This window comes from Magnolia sinica, chromosome 2, assembly GCF_029962835.1.
Source record: "Magnolia sinica isolate HGM2019 chromosome 2, MsV1, whole genome shotgun sequence".
NCBI classification, from domain to species: Eukaryota; Viridiplantae; Streptophyta; class Magnoliopsida; order Magnoliales; family Magnoliaceae; genus Magnolia; species Magnolia sinica.
The window spans coordinates 85248577-85273036 of record NC_080574.1 but is presented as its reverse complement, the minus strand read 5'-3'; the positions used below and the strand labels follow the sequence as shown (position 1 = coordinate 85273036).

The 24460-nt window shown below is 42.2% G+C and overlaps 1 protein-coding gene across 2 annotated transcripts in view; it reads left to right on the top strand.

Moving 5' to 3' along the window:
- Positions 1–7760, top strand: part of LOC131237239 (uncharacterized) — a 41242-nt gene extending 33482 nt beyond the window's left edge. The window contains exons 1-2 of one of the 2 annotated variants that reach the window (XM_058234928.1): positions 3980–4110; positions 4259–7760. In XM_058234928.1, the coding sequence (XP_058090911.1) occupies positions 4461–7160 (2700 nt within the window). In that variant the 5' untranslated portion in view covers positions 3980–4110; positions 4259–4460 and the 3' untranslated portion in view covers positions 7161–7760. Of the gene's footprint in view, positions 1–3928 lie in introns of those variants that run through there. The other variant, XM_058234927.1, reaches the window with a different exon arrangement.
- Positions 7761–24460: the final 16700 nt, after the last annotated feature.

The window sequence follows — 24460 nt, the reverse complement described above, 5'->3', positions numbered from 1 at the left end:
AACTCATCCGGTATACTCTCTGGAATAACAACACTGGACTCCTCCAATACCGGACTCACCTCAGATGGTAACTCTACACTACCCTTGGGTGTAACCTCAGGAGACATCTCCATAATAATCTTAGGTGTGACCTTACTTGCCACGTGTGCATACAACGTCAAATCAGTTTTAGTCTCTCATTCAGACTCTTCGGCATTAACTATAGGAAGAGACTCAAGTTGGAGTTTCGTCACATCTTCAGGACCACATGTCTTGACAGCCTCCCTTTTAGGGATGCTTTTGGGCGGGAGAGACTTCAAGACAATCCTTTTGCCTCTATACAAAAACGAACATGTATTCGAGCGATCGAATAGTGTTACGTCCATGTCATACAACTAGAGGTGAGCATCGAGCCGAGTCGAGTCAAGGTGGGCTAAGCTTGGCTTGGCTTGTCCATGATGTACTTGAGTTCGAGCTCGAGCTCAACATTGAAGCTTGGCTTGTTTGCCAAAGCTGTCGAGTCGAGTTCGAGTCGAGCTAGTGGTTCGAGTTGAGTCGAGTTTACCTCGAGTCGAGCTCGAGCTTGTTGGGTGAGAGAGTAATGGATTCTGTTCTTGATCCTCCTCCATGATGAAAAATTCAAAAATCTTAAGAGAATCAAAGCAAAACCCGATGAAAAAAACCAAACAAAGCTTAGAATCGGATGAAGAAACCTATAAGAACCATTCTGTTCTTGATCTTCTTCCACCAGCAGAAATCCAAGTACTAGAAAAGAAACAGAGCAGAACAAAGATCAGAAATCCAAGTTAAGAGCTCTAGCCAATCAAATCATTGGATTTCCTTGAAGCTCTAACAAATCTGAGAAGAACCCGTCTCGAATTTCTTGGGTTTCTCGCCTACGAAGTAGATCTCAAGAGATTGAAATCATACTATTGTGGAGCTAAAATGAAAACTAGTGGTGGTGGTTGGGGCGGGCATGCGGCTGGCAGCGGGCAGAGAAAGAGAAGAAAGGGAAAGGGAAGGGGGTGCATGCGGTCAGGTAGAGACTCTAGGGTTTGTTTTTTATTTTTAAGTTTAAACTTAAAACTTATATTAATAATATATATATATATATATTATATAATATAATATAATATTTAATATATTTATTAAGCGAGCTGAGTCGAGCTCGAGTTTGAGCTTCGAGTCGAGTCGAGTTAAAATGCCCCCTGCTGGAACTTGGCTTGAATTCAACTCGAGCTTCAAACAATTAGCTTGGCTCGGCTCGAATCGACCATTCAAGCCGAGTCAATCCGAGCTGACTCGAGCCGAGTCGAGCGAGCTTTTCGAGCTAGCTTGACTCGTGAACAACCCTACATACAACCAAGGCCTGCCCAAAATGATGTGGCCTATATCCATAGACAAAACATCACACCACAACGTGTCCGTATAAGAACAAAACTGGATGGGAATAGGACAATGCTGAGAAACCAAAATTGAAGATGCATCAACCCATGAGACTCGATAGGGCTGAGGGTGAGGAACGGCTAGCATACCTAAGCGGTCCACGGTGCGAGTAGATACCACATTGATGCAACTGCCACTATTAATGATCACCTTGCAATTTTTGCCACCACACTTGGCATAAGTGTGGAAAATTGAATCCCTACGCCAATCATCACTTCCTACAATTTGGCTTAAGGCGCGGCTAATAATTGCAAGTGGCATAGTCTCAACTTGATCCCTGACTTGTGATTGGACATCTTCCCGAGTGTCGGGGTTTGCCTGAATGGAGGCTTCAAGCCGATTGGCACGTGCATTGATCACGGTCAATTGAGTTGTGGTGGTCCTATTATGCACTTCAATAGCCGTCAGATGGTTGTTGATAGCGTTAAGGGCCTCGTCAATCTGCTCTAGATTCATAGTGGGATGTAGGTCAAAACCACGTCCTGGACGAGTGGGCATACAGAAGGACTCTCTAAAGGAAACCCTAGGTCCTAGGACAACGTGATGACAATGATAGTACTAACTGAGAGATCACACCAGACACACTAACCAGAAAATTCAGCAAGTCGCTATCCTCAAATCTTTTGTTGAAAATTCAGCAAGATAGTAATCCGAGGGTGCCAAACTAAAAATTCAGCACATGTGTAATTCGAAAATTACAAGCTGAAAATTCAGCAATGGAATAAGTGGGGCCGTGAACTGAAATTTAAGCAATAAGATACTCAAACAAAAATTCAGCAATATGATCTTATATGCAATGAATGCTCTACTAACCCTAGATGTGACCCTAACCTAGATGCAACACAAAAATCCTATGTTAAACCTATGCGCTTTGACACCAAATTTGATGCAGGACACATGATTTAATGCTAGCATGCAACATGGAGATTATGAAAGAGTCCATAAAGTAATTCAATTAACAAAATATGTTAACCTACCAAGTAATTAAGAGTAAACAATAGGAAATAAAATTTGATTTAACCTAAATCACATGCCCGCATGCTAAGAAATCACATAAATCAATTAAAACTAGGACCGATGGAAGGATAGAACTTCCAATTTAGTATAGATACGTTCCACACTCAATGAACAGGTTTGTAGGTTTTATGATTAGGGTTAAGGAAGGGGAAAATCTGAAATATGGAGAATTAGGGTTCATGGGAATTGGGGATTTTGGAATTAGGGTTTTTAGAAATTGGGGAAAATAGGAAATTGAAGATCTAGAGTTTAGAAGGTTGTAATGATAATAAAAAAAAAAAAAAAGGAAAAAAAAAAGAAGAGGAAGATAAGAGAAGAAGAAGAAGAAGAAGAAGAAGAAAAAGAAGAATACCTTTCGAAGAAGAGAGGGGAAAGATGTAAGAAGAAGACTACCTTTCGAAGAAGAGGAAGAGGAAGGATGTACCTTGGAGAATCCACCACCAAACAAGTTTCTACCCTTCCACAATTTAATTGGAAGCCCCCCCCCCCGTGCTTTTATAATAAAAAATTTAAAATTAAAATCTAGCATAATTACAACTATGCCACTCACTTAAGTGAAGTGGCCCATCGTCCAAAATAAGAAAACTAAAACATATATTATCAATCTCAACCATCAAATAACTCTTAAAAATAACAAAAAACATAAAGAAAGCAAGATCAGAATCCAAGGGGCCCAGATGTAAAAGATCTGGTGACCCGATGGCCTGATCGACAAGATCCAACGGTCGGATCGACACGAAATAGAAATCCTATGACTAAAATAGTTTCCTAAGCAGCCCACATGCATCATCCCAAGGTGGGGTCTTCCTGATGCACGTCCAATGCATGTGAGGTCTTCAAAATGGCTCGGAGGGCCCCATCTGGAACTCGTTACCCATCCACAAAGAAAGCTGCGCTGATGTGAGTGGTCATCTCCGTCTTTGGTACATCCGAGTAGGTCCTCTGATGTCCCCATCAATGTTGGGTTATCCTTGATGCAGATACTGTTTTCTGATTGGGTATGCCAACTTTAGTAGTTTAGTCTGATGTATCTCTTGTATGGTTCAATTCTGACATATATATATATATATATAAGTTCACCCCAAAAAAAAAAGGGTCCATTTTCTTAAGAATGAGCACTATTTGTTTTGTAATAGAACTGAATGAACACTATTTGTTTGGCACTAGAACTGAATAAACATCTATGTGATAATAGAGCTGCATGGACATGATTTGATTGGTAATGGAACTCGTATCTGCTCATAGTGCTCTTGAATTTCATTTCTATGTTTGACCTTCAATTGCTTGCATCCATCACACACCAACTACATGAATTCTAAAATAATCAGTGCTTGGTTTTTCATCCTGGAATGTGACATATCTTGTTGTTCACTAAACTTGTTGCTCACCTCACCTTATCCCTTGCTTTCAGGATTATTTGGTATTAGTTATCAATGAACATTAATATTTTTTAGCCAACTCATCAAATTTAAGATGTGTATTTCAGAAACAGCAGATGATAAGAGTATTAGCGTGTTGGAAGTACCTAGCTGGTGCATGAAGGCAATATGACGTTAGAAGATTTCTTCACCCCAACTGAGATGAAAGGTGGACTCACAAACCTTGCTAGAGTCGAAGAGCTGGTTGCTGTTATGCAGAGGCAGAGTGAAATTATTATGAAGAATGTAGGTAATGCATCCAGACAATGGTCAATTGTAGCAAGTACCTTATCAGCGACAGAGAACAATGGTTGCCTTAATCATTTTCTTCAGTTAGACGGGCGTAGGTTTCTCGACCAATGGCTCCAGGAAGCTCAAAAGTGTAGTGGTGGCACAAGTGACAGTTTTGTGGAAGAATCAATCAGTGCAGTGCTAGGAGCACTTGAGAAGCTGCCTCTAGATGAGAGCTTAACTGCTTCAGGAATTGTGGAAACTGTCAAACATCTCCTTGGCAACAGGAGCTTGAAAGTCCAGGAGAGGGCAAGAACTTTGTTTGATAGATGGAATCAGGCTAGGGATAAAGATCCAAATCACCAGGATATGGAGACAGGTGGGGCATGTCATGAAGATGACGCCAAGTCCTCAAGTGACATGAAAATAGCTGGAGAGGGTGGATGCTCAAAATCCCCTGGTTTTGAAGTATCTCCTCGCGAAGGTATTGAGGAAGGAAATTGTGAGGTAGATCCTGCTGAGAGTAAAATGCAGCATTCAAGTGCTTCAAGATGCACAGATATTTCCTGGCCAGAGATCATTGATGATGCAAGTGCCCCAACATCTAACCAAGATCCGCCTCAGATCACATCAAATAGAGCAAGTGCAAATGGGTCTCCAGGAGACATGAATGCTTTGGGCTCCTCTCTATTGCCAAACACTCTTCAGGAAAGCTCGTCTGTTGCTGACAGATCCTCTGAATGTCTTGGAGAAGGGACAAACTCTGTTGCGTTACACAATTCTTTAGTTCCAACCAATGGAAAAACAGACGATAGGTCTTCTGATGTTTTGGAGACAAAAGATATCAATGATGACATGAAGGAAATGAATATTAAGATGAATATCAAGGAAGGTAGCCTATGCAGAGTCAGCAAGGAAGAAACATGTGCTGTTTCTACTTCTTCCGGACTAAAAGAAGTTGCTTCTTCGTCCTCTTCTCCTGCAAATGCTGAGAAATGTGTGACAGGACCTCTATCATGTAATATTGATGAAAATGAGGGTGAATCTTGTGCAAGGAACCCTGTGTCACCTGATCTTCTGCATAGTAATGGTATACTTGGGCCCCAGCATAAGAGCGGGCCATCAAACTATAAAAGAAGCACAATCAAGCGCAAATCTATGGGGCAAGATGGCGAATTTTATGATAAGGTTTTGCTGGATTTTGCTAGTTGCAGTGGGTCAGGTCCAGAAACTTCCTCTAAGAGGAAAGACAGTTTGGAGAAAGGCGTCAACAATCAAAAGCTGGTTAGCAAGTCAGATTTGAAGGTGAGGAGAAGAAAGGGTCCTGTCATCTGCAGCAACATCTTTAAAGCGGTGATGAATGCCAAAGAATCGAATGAGATGGGCTGTCAGGAAAAATTGGAAATGGAATTCGATTATGGGGTGGATGATGCATTGGAAGTTGCTCGGCAAGTCGCTAAAGAAGTGGAGCGAGAAGTTGTTGATTATATAGAGACTTTCTGCACCTCTTCTTCAGAGAAAAGCTCGGAGGGAGAAACCTTGCTGCCTGGTAGCCCTGATTCTGTCAAAATCAAGCAGGATGAACCCATGATGGAACCACTAGATGAGAATGAATCGTTGAGCGGACACGACCTTGCTGACGATGGATCTTCTGGTGAAGTGAAGCGCTTAAGAATTTCAAACATCATTAGTACTGAGCAAGAAGGCTATAGGGATGTCTCAGAATCGCCTCATTCCACTGCTATCGCACAAGAATCAGTTGATAAGATTGACAAAGGCAGATGCAATTTCGACCTGAACGAGGATGCTGAGGAAATCGAATTCCCAGCAGTTCCTGTTACTAATCAGCCGATCACCTCAACTGCAACCATCCCTGTTTCTTCTGCTTTGGAAGGACCTTCCGGATCAGCTGCTGCTGCTCTGCACTTTGAAGGGGAACTGGGGTGGAAGCGGTCTGCATCAACAAGTTCCTTCCATCCAGCATCCCCTCAAAGAACCCCAGATGGTGAAAATGTGTCTATGATAAAGGCTGGCAGCAACTTTTCAAAGCAGAGACGAGACTTCCTCAAAATCGATCTCAATGTGGCCGAGGGCGACGATGATGCAGCGGTTGACCTGATATCAGCTAAAAACATCTTACTGTCATCAGGCCTTCCCGATTCATCTGTTGAGGTTAATTCAAGAAAGGCAGACAGGCTATACTTGGACCTTAACCGTCTTGGTGACAATGAGGACGCATGCCCATATCCATCATCAGATTGGAAGGTGGAGGGTCGGTTCCAATACCACCAAAATAGCAATTGCAGCAGATCTCCTGCTTCAGCCTCATCACTGGGACACCCTTCCCTGAGAAACTTTGATTTAAATAACAACCCTTCATTCTTCGATCCCCGCAGTTCTCATGATCATCAGCAGAGCCTCAACAAATCGTTGTCACAAGATGTGAGAGCATATGAAAATTTGAAATTGGACAATCCCATTGTTTCAATCATGGGATCGAGAATGGATATCAATCGAACTCGGTCCTTTCTAGCGAACGAGCAGGGCGTGGAATCTTCCACAGTTGGTCTTACTTTGGCAAGGTTTGGTGGTGGTTCAGGGGCACAACCTGTGCTGGCTTATGAACCTGCGTCACCTGCAACATTTGGCTACAATGGCCTTGCGATGGGGCTCACCATGCCCCTCCCTCCACAATTTTATGGACCTGGTGGTTCCAACCCATATTTGGACTCGAGAGGAGCCACTGTCGTACCACAAGTAATGGGCTCCACAGCTGCCTTTCCCCAGGACTTTTCCAGACCGCCTTTTCTTATGAACCTAATGAGTTCGCAATCAGGTTTGAGTGGAATCGGCATCTCTAGGCCAGGAATTGATTTGAATTCAGGCATGACATCGGTGGATAGTGAGAGTAGGGGAGTGGGAAGCTTGAGGCAGCTACTCTTTCAAGGTCACAGTGGTCTGGAGGAGGAGCGGATGAAGTCTTCCTGGCAGCCTGATGCTGTTGTAATGCCAGTGAAACAGAAAGAACCAGAATGTGGGTGGGGACTGAACATGATTGGTTACAAATGAGAGATGTCATGGAATTAGTTTCTGGATGGCTGGGTCAGATTTTTTTTTCCCCAATGAATTTGGGGCTCGTGGGGCACCTTATAGATAAACAGGATGGATGTTTCACTTGGTTGGCCCAGAAGATGATGGAAGGGCCCATAGGGGGCCGTTGGCAGGAATTACACACACAAATTGAATAAGGCTGGAAAGGTAGACATTATAGTGTCCAATATAGATTTTGCCAGAAAAAGAGGGGGGGGGGGGGGGGGGGTGTGGGGTTAGCTGTTTTTGCTGCATTGTAGGGCCATTTGTACCCAGTGAAAGAAGTATTCATGTACTTTGCCTCTCATAAATAATTCTAACAGAAAAGATGAGTGAATTGGGTCTTCCATGTGAATGTTTGGATCTAGTTGTAGCTAACAAGACTACTTACAGCTGTTGCAATTTTTGCGAGAGGGCAAAATGATCAGCATTGACTCTTAAGTGGATTTAAGTTTGATTTCTGCAGTTCAGGTGCAGAATAATCAGTGGCACTGGTGAAGAATTCTCTTCTGATTTTATTTTTTCCATTTCCTGTTACAATAGATATTCTCAATTTGCAAGTGGTAATCTTTAAAGTGCGATATCTTTTGATTCGTAAATTTTTCATTTTTATTTTTGGGTCTAATTCTAGGGTCCTTTTTTAAGTCTCATTTACATTTTTTGTGAGGCTGAATCTTATAGTTTCTTAAAGGGGGGAGTCGCAGAGCCTGGTAGAATTTTGTGGGTCATAATCAGACATTCACCAACAGTTCAGGGTGGCATATGTACACACAGTCATCCAACATGTTCAATTAGTGGACCCCATAGGTATTGGATGAATATGGACACTTGATAATGTGGATACATTTAGCACACGTAGAAATTTGAGCCATCTTTTATACCGTTTGTGGGTCATTGATAAGCCATTTGCATGGTTCAAAGAATGTAATATTCTTTTATTTGTCATTCAAAGTTAAGCAATGCCATCTTTTATACCGTTTGTGGGTCATTGATAAGCCATTTGCATGGTTCAAAGAATGTAATATTCTTTTATTTGTCATTCAAAGTTAAGCAATTGAATTCACCTACATGGATTTGTGGAAATAAAATGGAGGAATTTATGTTTTCCGAGAAACGTCATTTCTATGATACTGTGGAAAGGAAAATATATATATTTTTCCCCTCTTTTTTTTTTCCCCAAGGGTTTTGAAAAAAAGTTCCTCAATTTCTATATTGTTGCGTGGAAAAAAACATTTTTTTTTTTTTTAAATGAAAAATATACTTGAAGATGGAAAGGTGATACATGTGCAAAGTTGAAGATGGATTGTGGCAAATGTGGCACATTGGGCACGTTTGGGGTGCTGGAAGGTGGAGATTGATGCATGCATATTACATATGCCGCATTTTAGCCTGTGAGGCACGCACACTTGCAAATGAACTTGGTTGAACATGTGGGGAATTTGAAGTTGGATAATAGTACATTTGGCACATGTGAAATGCTTAAAGTTGGACGATGTCACATGTTGCATGCTAGCACAAAGGCACATTGGCAAATGAGGGATGCATGGTGATGACGGTGGCAAGTGACACTTTGACAAGTGGGGCACCTGAAGATCATTGGTGGCATGTGTTGCACATGTAGCAAAATACCATATATATATATATAGGAACGCTCGGCTACGCACTGGTTCGAACCTTCCTATCAACTGTCGGATAAGATAGATGGTTTGGATGAAGGTGCTCTTAGCGCGAGCTTGAAAGAGCGAGTTTCCTTCTCTCGCACGCCTCTTCACCCTATTCTCTAACTATCTGAAGGATGCGGCGGAAACATTTTCACATGAAATTCTTTCGTTGGGATGCTAGGTGGGTCCCACCAAAATGTTAGTGATAAATCCACGTCGTCCATATATTTTTAAAAATAATTTTATGGTATGAACCCAAAACTGAGGTAGATCAAAATCTCAAGGAGGCCACACAGTGTTGATTGGACTCTCACCATTAAAAACTTCTTGGGGCTACCAAATTTTTGGATCAAGTTGATATTTGTTTTTTTTATTTTTTTATTTTTATTTTTCCATCATCCAGGTCTGTATGACCTAATCTACAGGTTGGATGTCAAATAAATATCACGGAGGGCCCTAAAAAATATTTAACGTGAGAATCATTATCACCACTACTTCCTGTGGTGTGGTCCACTTGAGATTTGGATCTGCCTTAGTTTTGGGATAATGCCCTGAAATGATAAGGAAAAATGTATGAATAGGCAAGAGTTTTGAGTGGTCACGTGATGTATGGGTTTAATCCGCACCGTCTATCCATTTTTCCTTATCAGTTCGGGGCATTATCTCAAGACTGAGGCAGATCCAAATCTCAAGTGGGGCCAACAGAGGACCCTCAATTACTCTTAATGCGTCCTACCCTGCCCCAACCCAGCTCAAAACGGGCAGGAGCTTTGAGTGGCCACCATGAAGTATGGGTTTTATCCACACCATTCAACCATTTTTCAGCATCATTTTATAGCATAGAACCAAAATTTAGATAGATACAAGGCTCAATTGGACCACACCATAGGAAGCAGAGGTGATAATAATTCTCATCGTTGAAAATTTTCTAGGGCCCACCGTGATTTATATTTGCCATCCAACCTATTCATAAATTTACATAGATCTGGATGAAGAGAAAACACAAATATCAGCTCCATCCAAAACTTCTTTGGCCCCCATGAATTTTTCAATGGTAAGGGTTTAATCCCCACTGTGTAGCCCACATCTATCTTGGATCTGCCACATTTTTGGGCTAATAGCTTTAAATGATAAAAATAAATAAATAAATAAAAATGGATGAATGGTGTGGATAAGACCATAGAAAACATCACGGTGGCCACTTAAAGCCACCACATGTTCTCATAGATGGCCGAAGGTAGGATGGGATATGCGTCCCTCACCTCCCTAATGACGGGTGCGGATTAGCTACTGATAGGTTGAGTAACCAGACTCCCTCATGAAGTGACATCACCAAGTTTTGTGAGCCACACCATGATGTATGTTTTGTATCTACAACGCCCATCCATTTGGAGAGATCATATTAGACCATGATCCAAAGAATGAGTTAGATCCAAAGATCTAGTGGACCCCACCACAAAAAATAGTGGGGAGAGTGACGCCCACCATTAAAAAGTTCTAAGGGCCACAAAAGTTCTCGATCAAGCTAATATTTGTGTTTTCCCTTCTTTCATGTCTGTGTTAACACGTGAACAGATTGGATCTCAAATAAAAATTATGGTGGACCTTTTGAAGGTTTCAACGGTGGGTGTCACGCTCACCACTATTTTCTATGGTGGGGTCCACCCCAGCCTTGGATCTACCTCTTTCTTTGGACCATATCCTAAAATGATCTCTCCGAATGTATGGACGGTGGGGATACAACACATACATCATGTGGGGCACACAGAACTTGGTGATGTCACTTCAGTAGTGAGTGTGGCTACTCGGTTTTTGTCAGTATCCAATCCCCGTCAGCTACTCAACATCTATCTAATTCGCGTCCCCTAATGACGCACCCAATTTGTAAAGTTCGCTGGAAATCTAGTTGGGGCCCACCATGATGTTTGTGAGAAATCAATCCCGTTCATCCGTTTTTGGCGCTCATTTTAGGACTTAGACCAAAAGTGAGCAGGATACAATACTCAATTGAGCTGTACTGAAGGAAAAGGGGTAGGGAAATTCCTACCGTTGAAACCTCCTTGGGGTCGACGGTGATGTTTATATGCCATCTATATCATTCATAACGTCATTCCTACTAGGATTAGCTGAGAACACAAATATTAACCTAATTCAAAACTTCTGTGACGTACGAATATTTCAATTGTGTAAGTTCAATCTTCACGTTTTCGGCCAACTTGAGTATTCGATTCGGCTCGTTTTTGTACGCATGTCCTAAAATGATCTCATAAAACGGATGGACGGATTGGATTTCTCAAAAACATCACGGTGGGTCCCACTTAGGTTTCCAGCGTAGGAATTTCCTATGTAAGGCTTTTGCAGGAAATCTGTAGTGTTATTTTTTCAAATGGGATTTCCTGCAAAAGCCTTTTGCGCGCTGGAAAATTAGGTGGGGCCACCATGATGTTTTTGAGAAATCTACCCCGTCCATCCATTTTTCCTTATCATTTCAGGGCATTATCTCAAAACTGAGGCAGATCCAAATCTCAAGTGGACCACACCACAGGAAGCAGCGGTGATAATGATTCTCACCGTTAAATATTTTTTAGGATTCACCGTGATATTTATTTGACATCCAACTTGTAGATTAGGTCATAGAGACTTGGATGATGGAAAAAAAACAAATATCAGCTTGATCCAAAAATTTGGTAGCCCCAGGAAGTTTTTAATGGTGATAGTTCAATCAACACTGTGTGGCCCACTTGAGATTTTGATCTACCTCAGTTTTGGGTTCATACCATAAAATTATTTTTAAAAATGTATGGACGGCGTGGATTTATCACTAACATCTTGGTGGGACCCACCTAGCATCCCAACGGAAGAATTTCATGTGAAAATGCTTACGTCGCATCTTTCGGAGAGTTAGAGAATACGGCGAAAAGGCGTGCGAGAGAAGGAAACTCGCTCTTTCAAGCTTGCACTAAGAACGCCTTCATCCAGATTGCCTACCTTATCCGACGGTTGATAGGAAGGTTTGCACGTAATGACGTGCGAACCGGTATGTAGCTGAGCATTCATATATATATATATATATATATATATATATATATATATATATATATATATATATATATATCTTAGATTACTTAAAAAATCTGAGATTTTTCCTTGAACCTTTTTTTATTTTTTTTGGGCCAGTGATCCAAAAGATAGTTTTGAGCCCATCATGTGATGGTTTGGATCATTGCAACATGACTCCACATCTAAGTGCCACTATCCCCGCATATAAAATAGCAATTCATACGAAGAGTGTGGACTAATACAAGTGTTGGTCTTTTAATATAAAAGGTCCTTGTCCTGTCTTTTAACAGTGCATAAGTTTTACTCCTTAAAACATATACTCTTGTTACAATACTATCATGGACTGCAAGCTTTAGAAAGACCTTTTTTTTTTTTTTCTTTTTTTTTTTTTGTGTGTGTGTGCGCGCGCGCGCGCGTGTGCTGTACCAGTGCCTTTTGAAAATGAGTACCACCCCAAGGCGCCAACAGAGCATCAAGAGTTTTGGTCGACATCATTTAAAACCACTTAAAAACACTAGTTGGATGATGACAAGTGTAAGGTGGAGAGAGGAAGAAGAGAGTTGATGTAAAAGGATTTGAGCTACGTGGACAGAAAGAGAAAGAGAAAGAAATGTGGAATACTCTAGAAAATTGTCGCTGATGACTCTATGGAGCACCAGGATCGGCTGGATGAGCCAAACTTGGGCAAAAACTACCCACCCCCATTATAGATTCCGATGACTACATCTTGGCGACCGGTCATCAGAATCGTTATTATAAGATATTATTGAAAAGTTAATGACGTGGTCTATGACCTCCGGCCAGTCAATCCATTGGCCTTGGAATCATTTCACATAATAAGGGTTGCTTTTAAGGGGTTTAATTTTAGCTCAAAGTCAAACTTTATTACTTTTAGGGCCTGTTTGGATAACCAAGTAAGGCTTCTTTTTTTTTTTTTTTAATAAAAAAATAAAATAATATGCTACTTTTTTTTAATTAAGTTAATTTAGTTAATCAACAAATAAATAGCTTATTAAATAAAATAACTTATTTTTTTAATTCATTTTTAACTTACAAAAAGTAACTTAAAATACCATTACCAAGAGTGCGGTCTAATCATGATGAATGGATGTGCCATGATAGGAAATCAATACCTGATGTTTTTTGAGAAATTCCCTCTGTTAACTATTTTATTCATCTCATTTTAAGTGGTAGGCCCAAATATGATGTAAATCTAGCACTCAAGTAGGCCACACAACTTATAATAGTGATATTAAATGCCAACCATTGAAACTGTACCCATTATTGTGTAGCCCATAATAATGTTTTTGGGAATCCAACTTATCCACCAGTTTTTTCAACTGCTCTTAATCAGTAGGCCCGAATATAACGAAGATCCCAAACTCAAATACATCCAAGGCAGCTTGAAACACTATTATTGCAATCCCACCATCCCAATGCAGCACCTTAAAAAACCAGAGTTTTCCACCATGATGTTTTTGAGAAACCTATCATGTCCATCATTTTTTCCCGCTCATTTTAAGCTATGGGCCCAAATATGAGACAAATTCAATAATCAAGTGGGCCACACTACTTGAAACAGTAGTATTGAGCCTGCAATATTGAAATAGTCACGATGCATAGATTGAAAATTTTGAAATATTCACTTATCCACCTGTTTCTTCATATGTTCACATGGATGTGGAAATGACCTTATGACCTGTTTGGATGGCATATAATCAGCATTGTAGGCTTTGGGAATTTCAATGGTGGTCATTCAATCTCCATTGTTTCCTTCAATGTGTCCCACTTAAGCTTTTGATCTGATTCATTTTTTGCCCATAAGCTAACATGATCTGGTAAAATGGATGGCCCCTGTGGATTTCTAAGAAACATCACGGTCAACCTAGACCCATCAATCTGCCTCCAACAAGAGTAGCCGAGCATATTAGGTTAATAGGGACAAACTATTGAATCAGGTCGTGTGGACCCACCTTGATGTATGGTTATATATCCATACCTTCCATCCATTTTGCCAGCTCATTTTAGTGCATGATCCAAAAGATGAAGCGTATCCAAATCTTAGGTGGACCATACCATACCAAATATAATGAGTGAACGCCCACCATTAAAAACTTCTTGGAGGCCACAAAAGTTTTGGATCAAGCCAGTATTTGTGTTACCCTTCATCTGAGTCTACGTGACGTTATCAACAAGTTGGATAGGAAATAAACATTACAGTGGGTCTTTGGAGGTTTTTAATGGTGAGCGTTCAATCAACATTTTTTCCCATGGTGTGGTCCACCTGAGATTTGGTTCTGGTTTATTATTGAGCCGATACTCTAAAATGACCGGGCAAAATAGATGAACAGAGTGGATATGGATCTAACATATATATTAAAGTGGGCCCATGGTTATGGCAATGTCAGACTTTTTCTTGTGAGGTGTTTTAAAAACATACTTACTAAACATTGTTATCAACTGATTAAGTAAAAATTAAAACATACTACTCGAGGCATAAATAGCTTATGTTAAGCAACTTATCATGCAAACACACCCTAAGTTACTTCTGTTTGAGAGTTTGAAAAGTCCATTCCTTGCTTAAAGTCCTTGTTTTTGCAAGTCTTTCACAGAAGTGGATTGTGTAGGTCCGTCTCTAGTTGGTAGATCTATGTGGAGACCCACAGTGATGTATCCGTTTATCCACATTGTCTATCCATTTTTTCATATCATTTTAAGGTATGAGCCCAAAAATGAGGAAGATCTTGGTGTGGTCCACTTGAGTGTTCGAATTACCTCATTTTTGGGCTAATGCCTTAGAATGATCTGAGAAAATGGATGGACGGCATGGATAGACAGATACATCATGATGGACCCCACGTAGATCTACCCATTCCTAGCTAGAGACAGATAGGGTAGGACCCAATGGACTTCCGTCTTTCAAAACTTTGATTTTTTACCATGTCTTTGTAATTTTTAATAAGAGCCCGTTTATCACCTTTCATAATTCAAAACCTATCCCACTCCGTTCAACCAACCTCGCTCTGATACCACTTTGTTGGGGGCCATTGCACAAAACCTTAAGATCTAGCCTCCCTAAAAATACCAGAATTATGGGATAATAAAGCAATGAAATAAATCAAAGCACAAACCACACGACACAAGAGATTTTTACGTGGAAAACCCTCAAAGAGGTAAAAACCACGGGACCTAGTCCAGATCAACAATCCACTATGAAGTAGAACGTTACAACCGATCACAAGCACACACTACTTGGATCAAACCTTCTTCACTCACACAAGAGTGGATGAACAATAAGAGAATAAAAGAAAAATGGAGAGATCTCACCGATCACGAGGACGTAGAAGCGCTGAGATGTCGAGTGCATAGTAGATCACCTCTATGAGTAGAACCTCCCTTCCACAAGCTTCCTCTCTCTCTCTCTCTCTCTCTCTCTCTCTCACACACACACACACACCTTTGATAGCCCTAAACCCTTTAGAAAATCCTTGCAAAGCTTTAGGAAACTCCCTTGCATTACCTAGAAAAGCCCTAGGAACCCCTATTTATAGTTTAGGCAACTCTCTTTCGCACCTCTTGCGAAACCGCCTCAGATTTTCACAGTCCGCACAAGATCCGGACTTAAATCTGCATAGCCTCGACTGGTTGAGCAGGGTCCTCGACCGGTAGAGCACCTCCTGTCATGCCCCGAACTCGGAAACCGGGCTCACAAAATTCCCGATCGCCAAATCCGGTGCCGACAGCCTTCGTAGTACCCTATTCTCGGCTCCCAACGCCCATACACCAGGTTCCGATCCTAGAATCCTAGAAGGAGGATTTTCCAACATACATTTATCTTGTAAGAAATATAACCATAAGTTTACCCAAATCACAAAGACAACATCATCATCACATATCCACTAATATAAACATTTGAATACAGTGCTGAAAGGAAAATACATATATCGAAAATCTAAGCTCCAGAAGATCGCTGCACGCTCTAAGCTCAACGCTACTACGACCTAACGCCACCTGCACGCATCTATCGTGCATAAGCTTATAGAAAGCTTAGAGGGTGGTGAAAGTGTGTGCGATGCACGTGCCAAGCATATAAATATCAGGATAAGTGGAAATACTGGCAATCCATAAATCGTACAATATCAGAGTAATGCGGAAACATGCTGGTAAGTCCATAAATATCATCAGCCTTATCCAAACTATGCGATGTAAAGACATAATAGGCCAATATCATATGCTAAGGAAGCAATATAGATCAGCTATGCAATGTGGAGACATAGTAAGCTAAATATCAGATACCAAGTCCACGAATACCATCAACATTAATAAGGTTGTGCAATACAGAAGCACAATAAACCAAATGTTATGTGCTGAGGATGCAATGCAATATACGATGCGAATGAAATGACCAAACTGGAGTATGAAGTCAGGATGATAGTATGTAGTATCGCAGGCTACGGGGTCCACCACAAGAGACTTCTATTCAAACTAGTCTCATACCTAAATTTGAATAGTCAGACTCAATGTGATAAACTCTTGATCTCAGGTTAGTCGCGCGCCCCAATTGAAATCCTGGCCATTGCGAAGGTACGCATAACAAATAATTGCGCACCACCAGCTCGAGTGGATAGTGAATGAATGAATGAATGAGTAAAATGCTGAGTATGCAACTCCTGCTCCACAAATCAGTACTGTACATCTCTAAGATCATCACCGGGGTCTAGTACACTCCAAGCTGGCTACCGCCCCGGCCGGCCGTGTAGCCCAACGAGTGGAAAAGACCTCACTACCCGCCTGCCAGTAGTATACCAATGCCTACCCAAGTCATCGATAGCGGACCCATTTGGGAGCTGGTCAAACTCAGCCTAGCTTACAGACCCCTCACTCAGGCGGATAAGGCCACACCCCCTCCCAACCGACCACGACACAGTGGGAGACGTGACCTACTGGTATTCGGCATTCGGGCGCTCATGTATCCACTCGGTATAGACGTTGGGGCATCTCCTGGCCACGGAGGTTTAGGGACTTTCATCCACAGACATCTAAAGTGCCCAGATGCTTGAATCAAACATTTTCGGTGTCCCATCTGGTCATCTACGATATGCCTGTGGAGGCCATAGCCCTAATGTCACTAGGGCATACAGTAATCACAATCACACAATACAAGATGCAGGAGTCACGGAGTCTAATCATGCATCAATCCTGCGCATATCGTGCGCTCATGTGGGATAACTCCACCTATCAGGGAGTCCCAAAAACCACCTTCACCATGGCATATGCAATGGTCAATCACATCTCATAACAAACATGCAGATGATGTGTATGGGCATGTATCATGATGCTATGCCGTCACATACTCATAATTGGTATCGATAACTGGTATCGACAATCGGCATCAACAATTGTTTCGATAATCGGCCTTAATAATTAGCCTAACAAAGGACCTAAGGGAATGTCACAATGTGGACATTTAACCATCATTGCCCATCAATGTGGATGTTTAACCAACATTGCTCCCAAGGAGTGGCCCATATAGAGCCAAACATAAAGTGGGCCCATCGCCCCACACAAAGGCCTAATACACATCACTATGGGGCTCACTAATGGGCCACATACCGTCTCATTGGGCCTCATACAATCACAATGGGTCAAATACAGTCTGAATGGGACTTACACAAGGGTCTCATACATCAAGTGGGTCGCATCACATGGTCCTTATACAACACATTGGGCCTCATCATATGGGCCTCATATACAACACATCGGGCCTCATACACGTCACAATGGGCCGCATCACAGTGGGCCCCATACATCACAATGGGCCACATCACATGGGCCTAATATACATCGCAACGAGCCTTGTATACATCAAGTCGGGCCTCATCATATGGGCCGAAAAGATATCACAATGGGCCACGTCCCACAGGCCTTGAATACATCATAATGGGCCGCACCACCTGAGCCTCAAATGCGTCATAATGGGCCATAACCCATGGGCCTCGAATACATCACAATGGGCCACAACCCATGGGCTTCAAATACAAAATAGGTGGGCCTACACATGGGCCTAATATACATCAAAGGTGGGCCCTGCACATGGGCCTCATACACATCAAGTGGGCTGCATCAATGGAGCACACTAATAGGCCTCATATACATCAAGTGGGCTGCATCAATGAGCCCCACTAATGGGCCTCATACACATCAAATGGGCCGCATCAATGGGCCGCACTAATGGGCCTCATACACATCAAGTGGGCTACATCAATGAGCCGCACTAATGGGCCTCATATACAACAAGTGGACTGCATCAATTGGCGACACCAATGGGCCTCATATACAACAAGTGGGCTGCACCAATGGGCCTCATATACATCAAGTAGGCCACATTAATGGGCCGCACCAATGGGCTAAATATATACATCAAGTAGGCCGCATCAATGGACTTCAAATACAAAACAGGTGGGCCCCATCACATGGGCCAAAAATACATCATGATGGGCCTCATGGATGGGCCGCGCCAATGGGCCTCAAATGGGCTTGGACCACATAAAAATCATTTCAATAGTTGTAGGTGTAACATGTGTATCACCGTACACTATCATTCCATGGGGCACATGGCCCACTAACGATGATTAGCACTATCTAAACATTGTCCAGGTAAATCAACACCATCCAAATATTTCCCATGTAAATCAGCACCATCCAAACATTGTCTATGTAAATCAGCACCATCTAACCATTGTCCAACGCCGTCCAGCACTGTCTGGACGGTGTGGATGAAACAAATACATCACGTGGGCCCTATGGTGGATGGATGGTTCCAACACATACAACACATGGGACCCATAGAACTTGCTGACCTGAGTACAACAGGTATATAGGTGGGGTCCACATATATGGACGATGTGAATAAAACACAAGCATCATGTGGGGTCCATGCAAATGGACGGCGTGGACAAAACCCACAGAATTCGCTGGTGTCAATACAGCAGCCCCGGGCTGCTCATCCAGTAGCTGGACGGTCTAGATGTAAAACAGATGGACATTGGTTGGATATAACATATACATTATGGTGTGGGTCCCACCGTCCAAACATCTGGACGATGTGGATTAAACCCATACGTCACGATGGCTCCACATGACACCGTCCAACAATGGACGGTGTTGATAATAGCATGGATGAAACACATATATCATGTGTGGGGTCCACGGGACTTCCTGCTGCAATACAACAGCTATAAGCTGGTGTGAGACGCACCAACCAATCCGTTCCCAAATCTAAGTGGGTCTCACGTGGGGCCCACCATCATATATTGTATACTATATATTATACTATTATAATATCTATATTTATATTTTTTTATTATTATTATTATTTTTTTTCTTTTTTTGAAAGAATTCCAACATCCAGGCCTTGGACGCTGGACGGTCGATGTGAATAAAACCCACACCTGATGTGGATCACATATGCATGGACGGTGTAGGATCACAACACATGAAGGTGGGCCCCACACTCTGCCATGGTGGGGTCCACGTCTGATGGATGGACGGCTGGGAGGGTACATGTGCAACGGTGGGTCTCACAGCTACCAGACCTTCTAGCAGCGTCCATGGATTGGACAGCTGGATGAAATACATGCATATGGTGGGTCCTCATGTGTGGCCCACCAGCAATGTCAAGCTGACATTTGCTTCACCTTCAGTCCGGGCTAGTCCAAATGGACAGCCAGTGGTGGGCCCCGAACGTGGCAACGATGTGGGCCCTGCTTGGACAACAACGTAGTCCACTAAATGCACGGCGTGCATAAAATACTTGCATCCTGGCAGGCCGCAAACAGGGAAGAGAGAGAGAGAGAAAGAGTCGTGTGATGGAGGGACCCCGCCACTATGGGTTCCTCTAGCCTACAACACATACATCAACATGGGTCCCATCACAACTGGGCCCTAAATGAAATTCAACGGTGGACCCACATGTGACCTCCTTCTTTAGCTCCTTGGACTCCTATGCTCCTTGTCTTTGATCTTGATGGATGTTGATGAAGAATGGAGGGTTGAAATGGGAGATGAGAGGGTAGGAAAGTGGGACACACTTGGCTTTGGGAAAGCTTAAACGTTGGGTGCTTTCTCGTGGGAGTTGGAGAATTGTTAGAGAATGAGAGAGAGAGAGAGAGAGAGAGAGGAATGATGGATTGATAAGGAATGGTGGAATGAGTGTTGTAAGGAATGGGGATGGGAAGGTATGGGTTTGGTTGAAATTTGGATAAAAGAGGAATGGGTGGGGAGAGAGAGAGTTGACTTGAGGAAAATAGGGAATGGGTGCTTGTACTTGTGATAGGGTGAGATGACATGGGGGTATGGATGATGTACTTGACTTGATTGATGTGACGGATTGTAAAGATTCTCTCAGAATTTGAAACGTGCGGCATTTCTTCGGAATAAACGCTGGCCCACATCTCCTAGCCTGGGTATCACATCGGCATGTGAGACGCAGTGTTGGAACCTTGGCGACGACGCGATCGCAAGGGTACAAGTCTCGTATTGAGCCGATTTACATTGACAGCACGTGACTCAGGGTCACGCGCAAATACCGATTACAGGTTGCAGGTTGCCGAAATTCAATCGGGAGAACTGCAGAAGCCTATGGAATGGTACGGGCTAGGATACGAGTCTCACACCTCCCTCGACTGGTCGGGCACATCGGAGGAATTAATTCAATTGGTTGCTAGACTTTGAGTCGAGCCTCCCTCGACTGGTCGAGTGCCACCCTTGATCGGTCGAGTAGCCCACTCGACTAGTCGAGCAGCGCGGTGAAACACTCCGATTTTTACCCTGCTGCACTATCTCTCCTCTAAACTGAGGAGGAAAACCCCATCATGTCAGCCTACTAACTGGCACCTGAATTGGTACTCCCCACACTCTACCAAAGATATATGAAGCTCATTTCGTTGCTCGTCTTCATCTCTGCTCGAGTGACTTTAGGGTGGGTTTTTTGCTCTTGAAATTTCAAGCACCTCTCCATCCTTTTCATTTCGACTAATGGAAGTAGATGTTGACTAGCACTAACCCTCTTCCTTCTTTTGTTGTTCATCTTTCTTTAAAGATGATCTAAAACACCAAAGGGGCTTTCTCTTCCCATGTTTGAACTGCCAACGATGCGGTAAGTTTTTTTATGACTTCTATTCCAAGCACTTCTTCAACTGTAAATGGATCTCTTCGACCTATGTCAGCTTGTTAACTAGAACTAGCCCTCTTCCTTCTTCTATTCTCATCCAATTTCTTTACAAACAATCATGAATGGCAAGTGTTGGGATTTGTGCTGCGGAATCACACAGATATGGATTTAATATAACAATCCAAGAGCACCAAAAGAACACAAAGATTTAACGTGGAAAACCCTTTCAGAAAAAAACCACGGCACAAAGCGACAGAAATCCATTATGAAAATAGAAATTACAAAGAGAGAGGACTTACTCGATTCGAACAACTTCAAATCTCGCCCTTGCTACACCCTTTGATAACCCTAGAACCCTTTTAGAAACCATTGTAATACATTTAGGAAGCCTTAGAATACTTTAGAAAGGCCCTAGGGAGCCCTATTTATAGTTTAGAAAACTCCACTTACGCACCGACTTTGGAAAAGTCCAGAAACTGCCTCAAATTTATGCAATCTGCGTAACCTTCGACTAGTCGAGTCAAGGCTTCGACTGGTTGAGCGTCCCAAAAATCTAAATACATTGTCGCTGGACTTCGAGTCAAACGGTCTTCGACTGGTTGAAGGGATCCTCGACTAGTCGAGCCAGCCCCTCGACTGGTCGAGCATCCCAGAAGATTTAAGACATCACTTTCTGACAACAATCTCCACCATGTCTTCAATCTTTAAACTTGTATCTTGTTGCCCTCTTCTCTTATCTCTACATTGCATCATAGCTTCAATCAACGCTTCTCGTGCACATTTCATCCTTCTTTTACGCCATCGCCAAGCCCAGAGAAGTTACACAGAACTTGAACTGCTCTGTAGAAACAACCTTGTTGAGCATGTCCGCTAGATTCATGCTGGTGTGAATCTTTTCTAGTGTTATACCTCCTTCCTCAAGCACCTGTCGGATAAAGTGGTGACGAACATCAATGTGTTTAGTACGTGAGTGATAAACAAAATTTTTAGCTAAATTAATAGCGCTCTCGCTATCACAGTTAACCGGCACAGCCTCCTGCTGAAGTCCCAACTGATTTATCATACCTCTTAACTAAACACCTTCCTTAAATGCTTCCGTCACTGCTTATATTCTACTTCGGTCATGAAAAGAGCCACCACGAACTGAAGTTTCGACATCCAACCGATTGCTCCACTTGTTAGTACAAATGAGTATCTTGAAGTAGACTTTCTGAAATTCACACTGCTTACGTAGTCTGAATCTACATACCTTACCAATTTTGTCTCCGTCTTCTCAAAAGTTAAGACGTAATCTTTCGTACCTCGAATGTATCGAAGAAGCCATTTCACCGCTTCCCAATGTTGCTTGCCGAGGTTTGACATGTTTCTACTCACAACACCGGCTGCCTGTGAAATATCTGATCTCGTACAGACCATGACATATATTAAACTGTTAACTGCATTCGAATAAGGCACACGAGACATAACTTGCTTTTCCTCATTTGATTTAGGACGTTGTTCTGAGGAAAGCTTGAAGTGAGCTGCATGGGGAACACTTACTGGCTTTGCCTAGTCCATCCCATACTTTGATCAATACCTTTTCAAGGTATTCTACCTATGATAACCAAAGCTTACTCCTCTTCCTATCTCTATGAATACTATGCCGAGAACCCTCTTTGCAGCCCCCAGATCTTTCATTTCGAATGTCCCTAATAACTGAGTCTTCAGTACGTTGATTTCAGACATATCATGATAGGCGATCAACATATCATCAATATACAATACTAGGATGATGAATCTGTCATCACTCAATGTCTTGTAATAGACACAGTGATCGTATTCACTCCGAGTAAATTTCTGACTCACCATGAAAAAATTAAATTTTTTATATCACTGCCTAGGCAACTATTTCATGCTGTATAACGACCTCATTGACCTACAAACTTTTTTCTCTGCCCTTTAATTTCGTAGCCTTTTGGTTGCTTTATGTAGATCTACTCTTCTAACTCCTGTGCAGGAATGCAGTCTTGACATTCATTTGTTCTAGCTCGAGATCGTATTGTGCAACTAACGCCAACAAGAATCCGATAGACACCTGCTTAATTACTGGCGCGAATATCTCTGTGAAGTCGATTCCTTTTCTCTGAGCATAACCCTTCGCTACCAATCTAGCTTTGTATCTATCCTGTTTTCTTTTGAATAACCACTTGCATCCAATCACTTTTTGGCCCACTGGAAGCTCCACCAGCTCTCATGTGTGATTTTTGTGCACCGAATCCATCTCATCATCCATATCCACCTTCCACTTTTCTACATTAGGCTCATCAAGAGCCTCCTGAATAGTAGACGGGCCCCGCTCATCTGTAATGAGGGCATATGCAATATTAGAGTCGCCCTTTTATCTTGCCGGTAACCTGCGATCACGCGGTGGGTTTCTCCTTAAAGGTGGCTGCTCCACCTACTCTTGTACCTCTGTCTGCGCATCTGTCTCTGCTTGAGTATTATCTGTGTCAATCTGGATGTCTACGATTAACCTTTCAGGTTCCTTTTGCTCCTCCTGATTATTCTTGCGAAATATGAAGCTTTCATCAAACCTAACGTCACGGCTAGTGATGACCTTGCGTGTGACCTTATCAAATAACCTGTAACTTTTCACACCAATGTCATAGCCAACAAAGATATACTTTTTGGCTATATAGTCTAGCTTATCTCTCTCAACTGACGGTACATGAGAGTAAGCCTCACAGCCAAATATGCATAGATCTGAGTAGTTAATTTTCTGACCACTCTATACTTCCTCTGAGATTTTATATTCAATTTTCGTTGAAGGAGACCAGTTCACCAAATAACAAGCCATGTTAACGACCTCTATCCATATGTTCTTTCCTAACGTAACATTACTTAACATGCACCTGGCCCTCTCCAAGAGAGTCCGATTCATTCGCTCAGCTACACCATTTTGCTCGGACGTGTGGCGCACTGTGTTGTGCCTGATGATCCCTTCATATTGCAATAATCATTAAACTTAGTGGAAGTAAATCCTCCACCATTGTCAGTCCTTAAAACTTTTATTTTTCGCCCTAACTGTTTTTCCACCATTACCTTCCATTATTTAAATATGGTGAAAACTTAGAATTTACATTTCATCAAGTAAACCCAAACTTTCCTGGAGTAGTCGTTAATGAATGAAACAAACCATGACGACCCTCTAACGAAAATTTCTGGTGATGACCCTCATACATCAGAGTACACATAATCAAGCACTCCTTTACATATATGTTTTCCAGATTTAAAAGATAATCTAGATTGTTTTCCATATATACAATGCTCGTATATATCTAAATCAGAGTTTTTAAATGCTGGAATCAAACAATTATCAAATAGTACCTTCATGCCCTGCTCGCTCA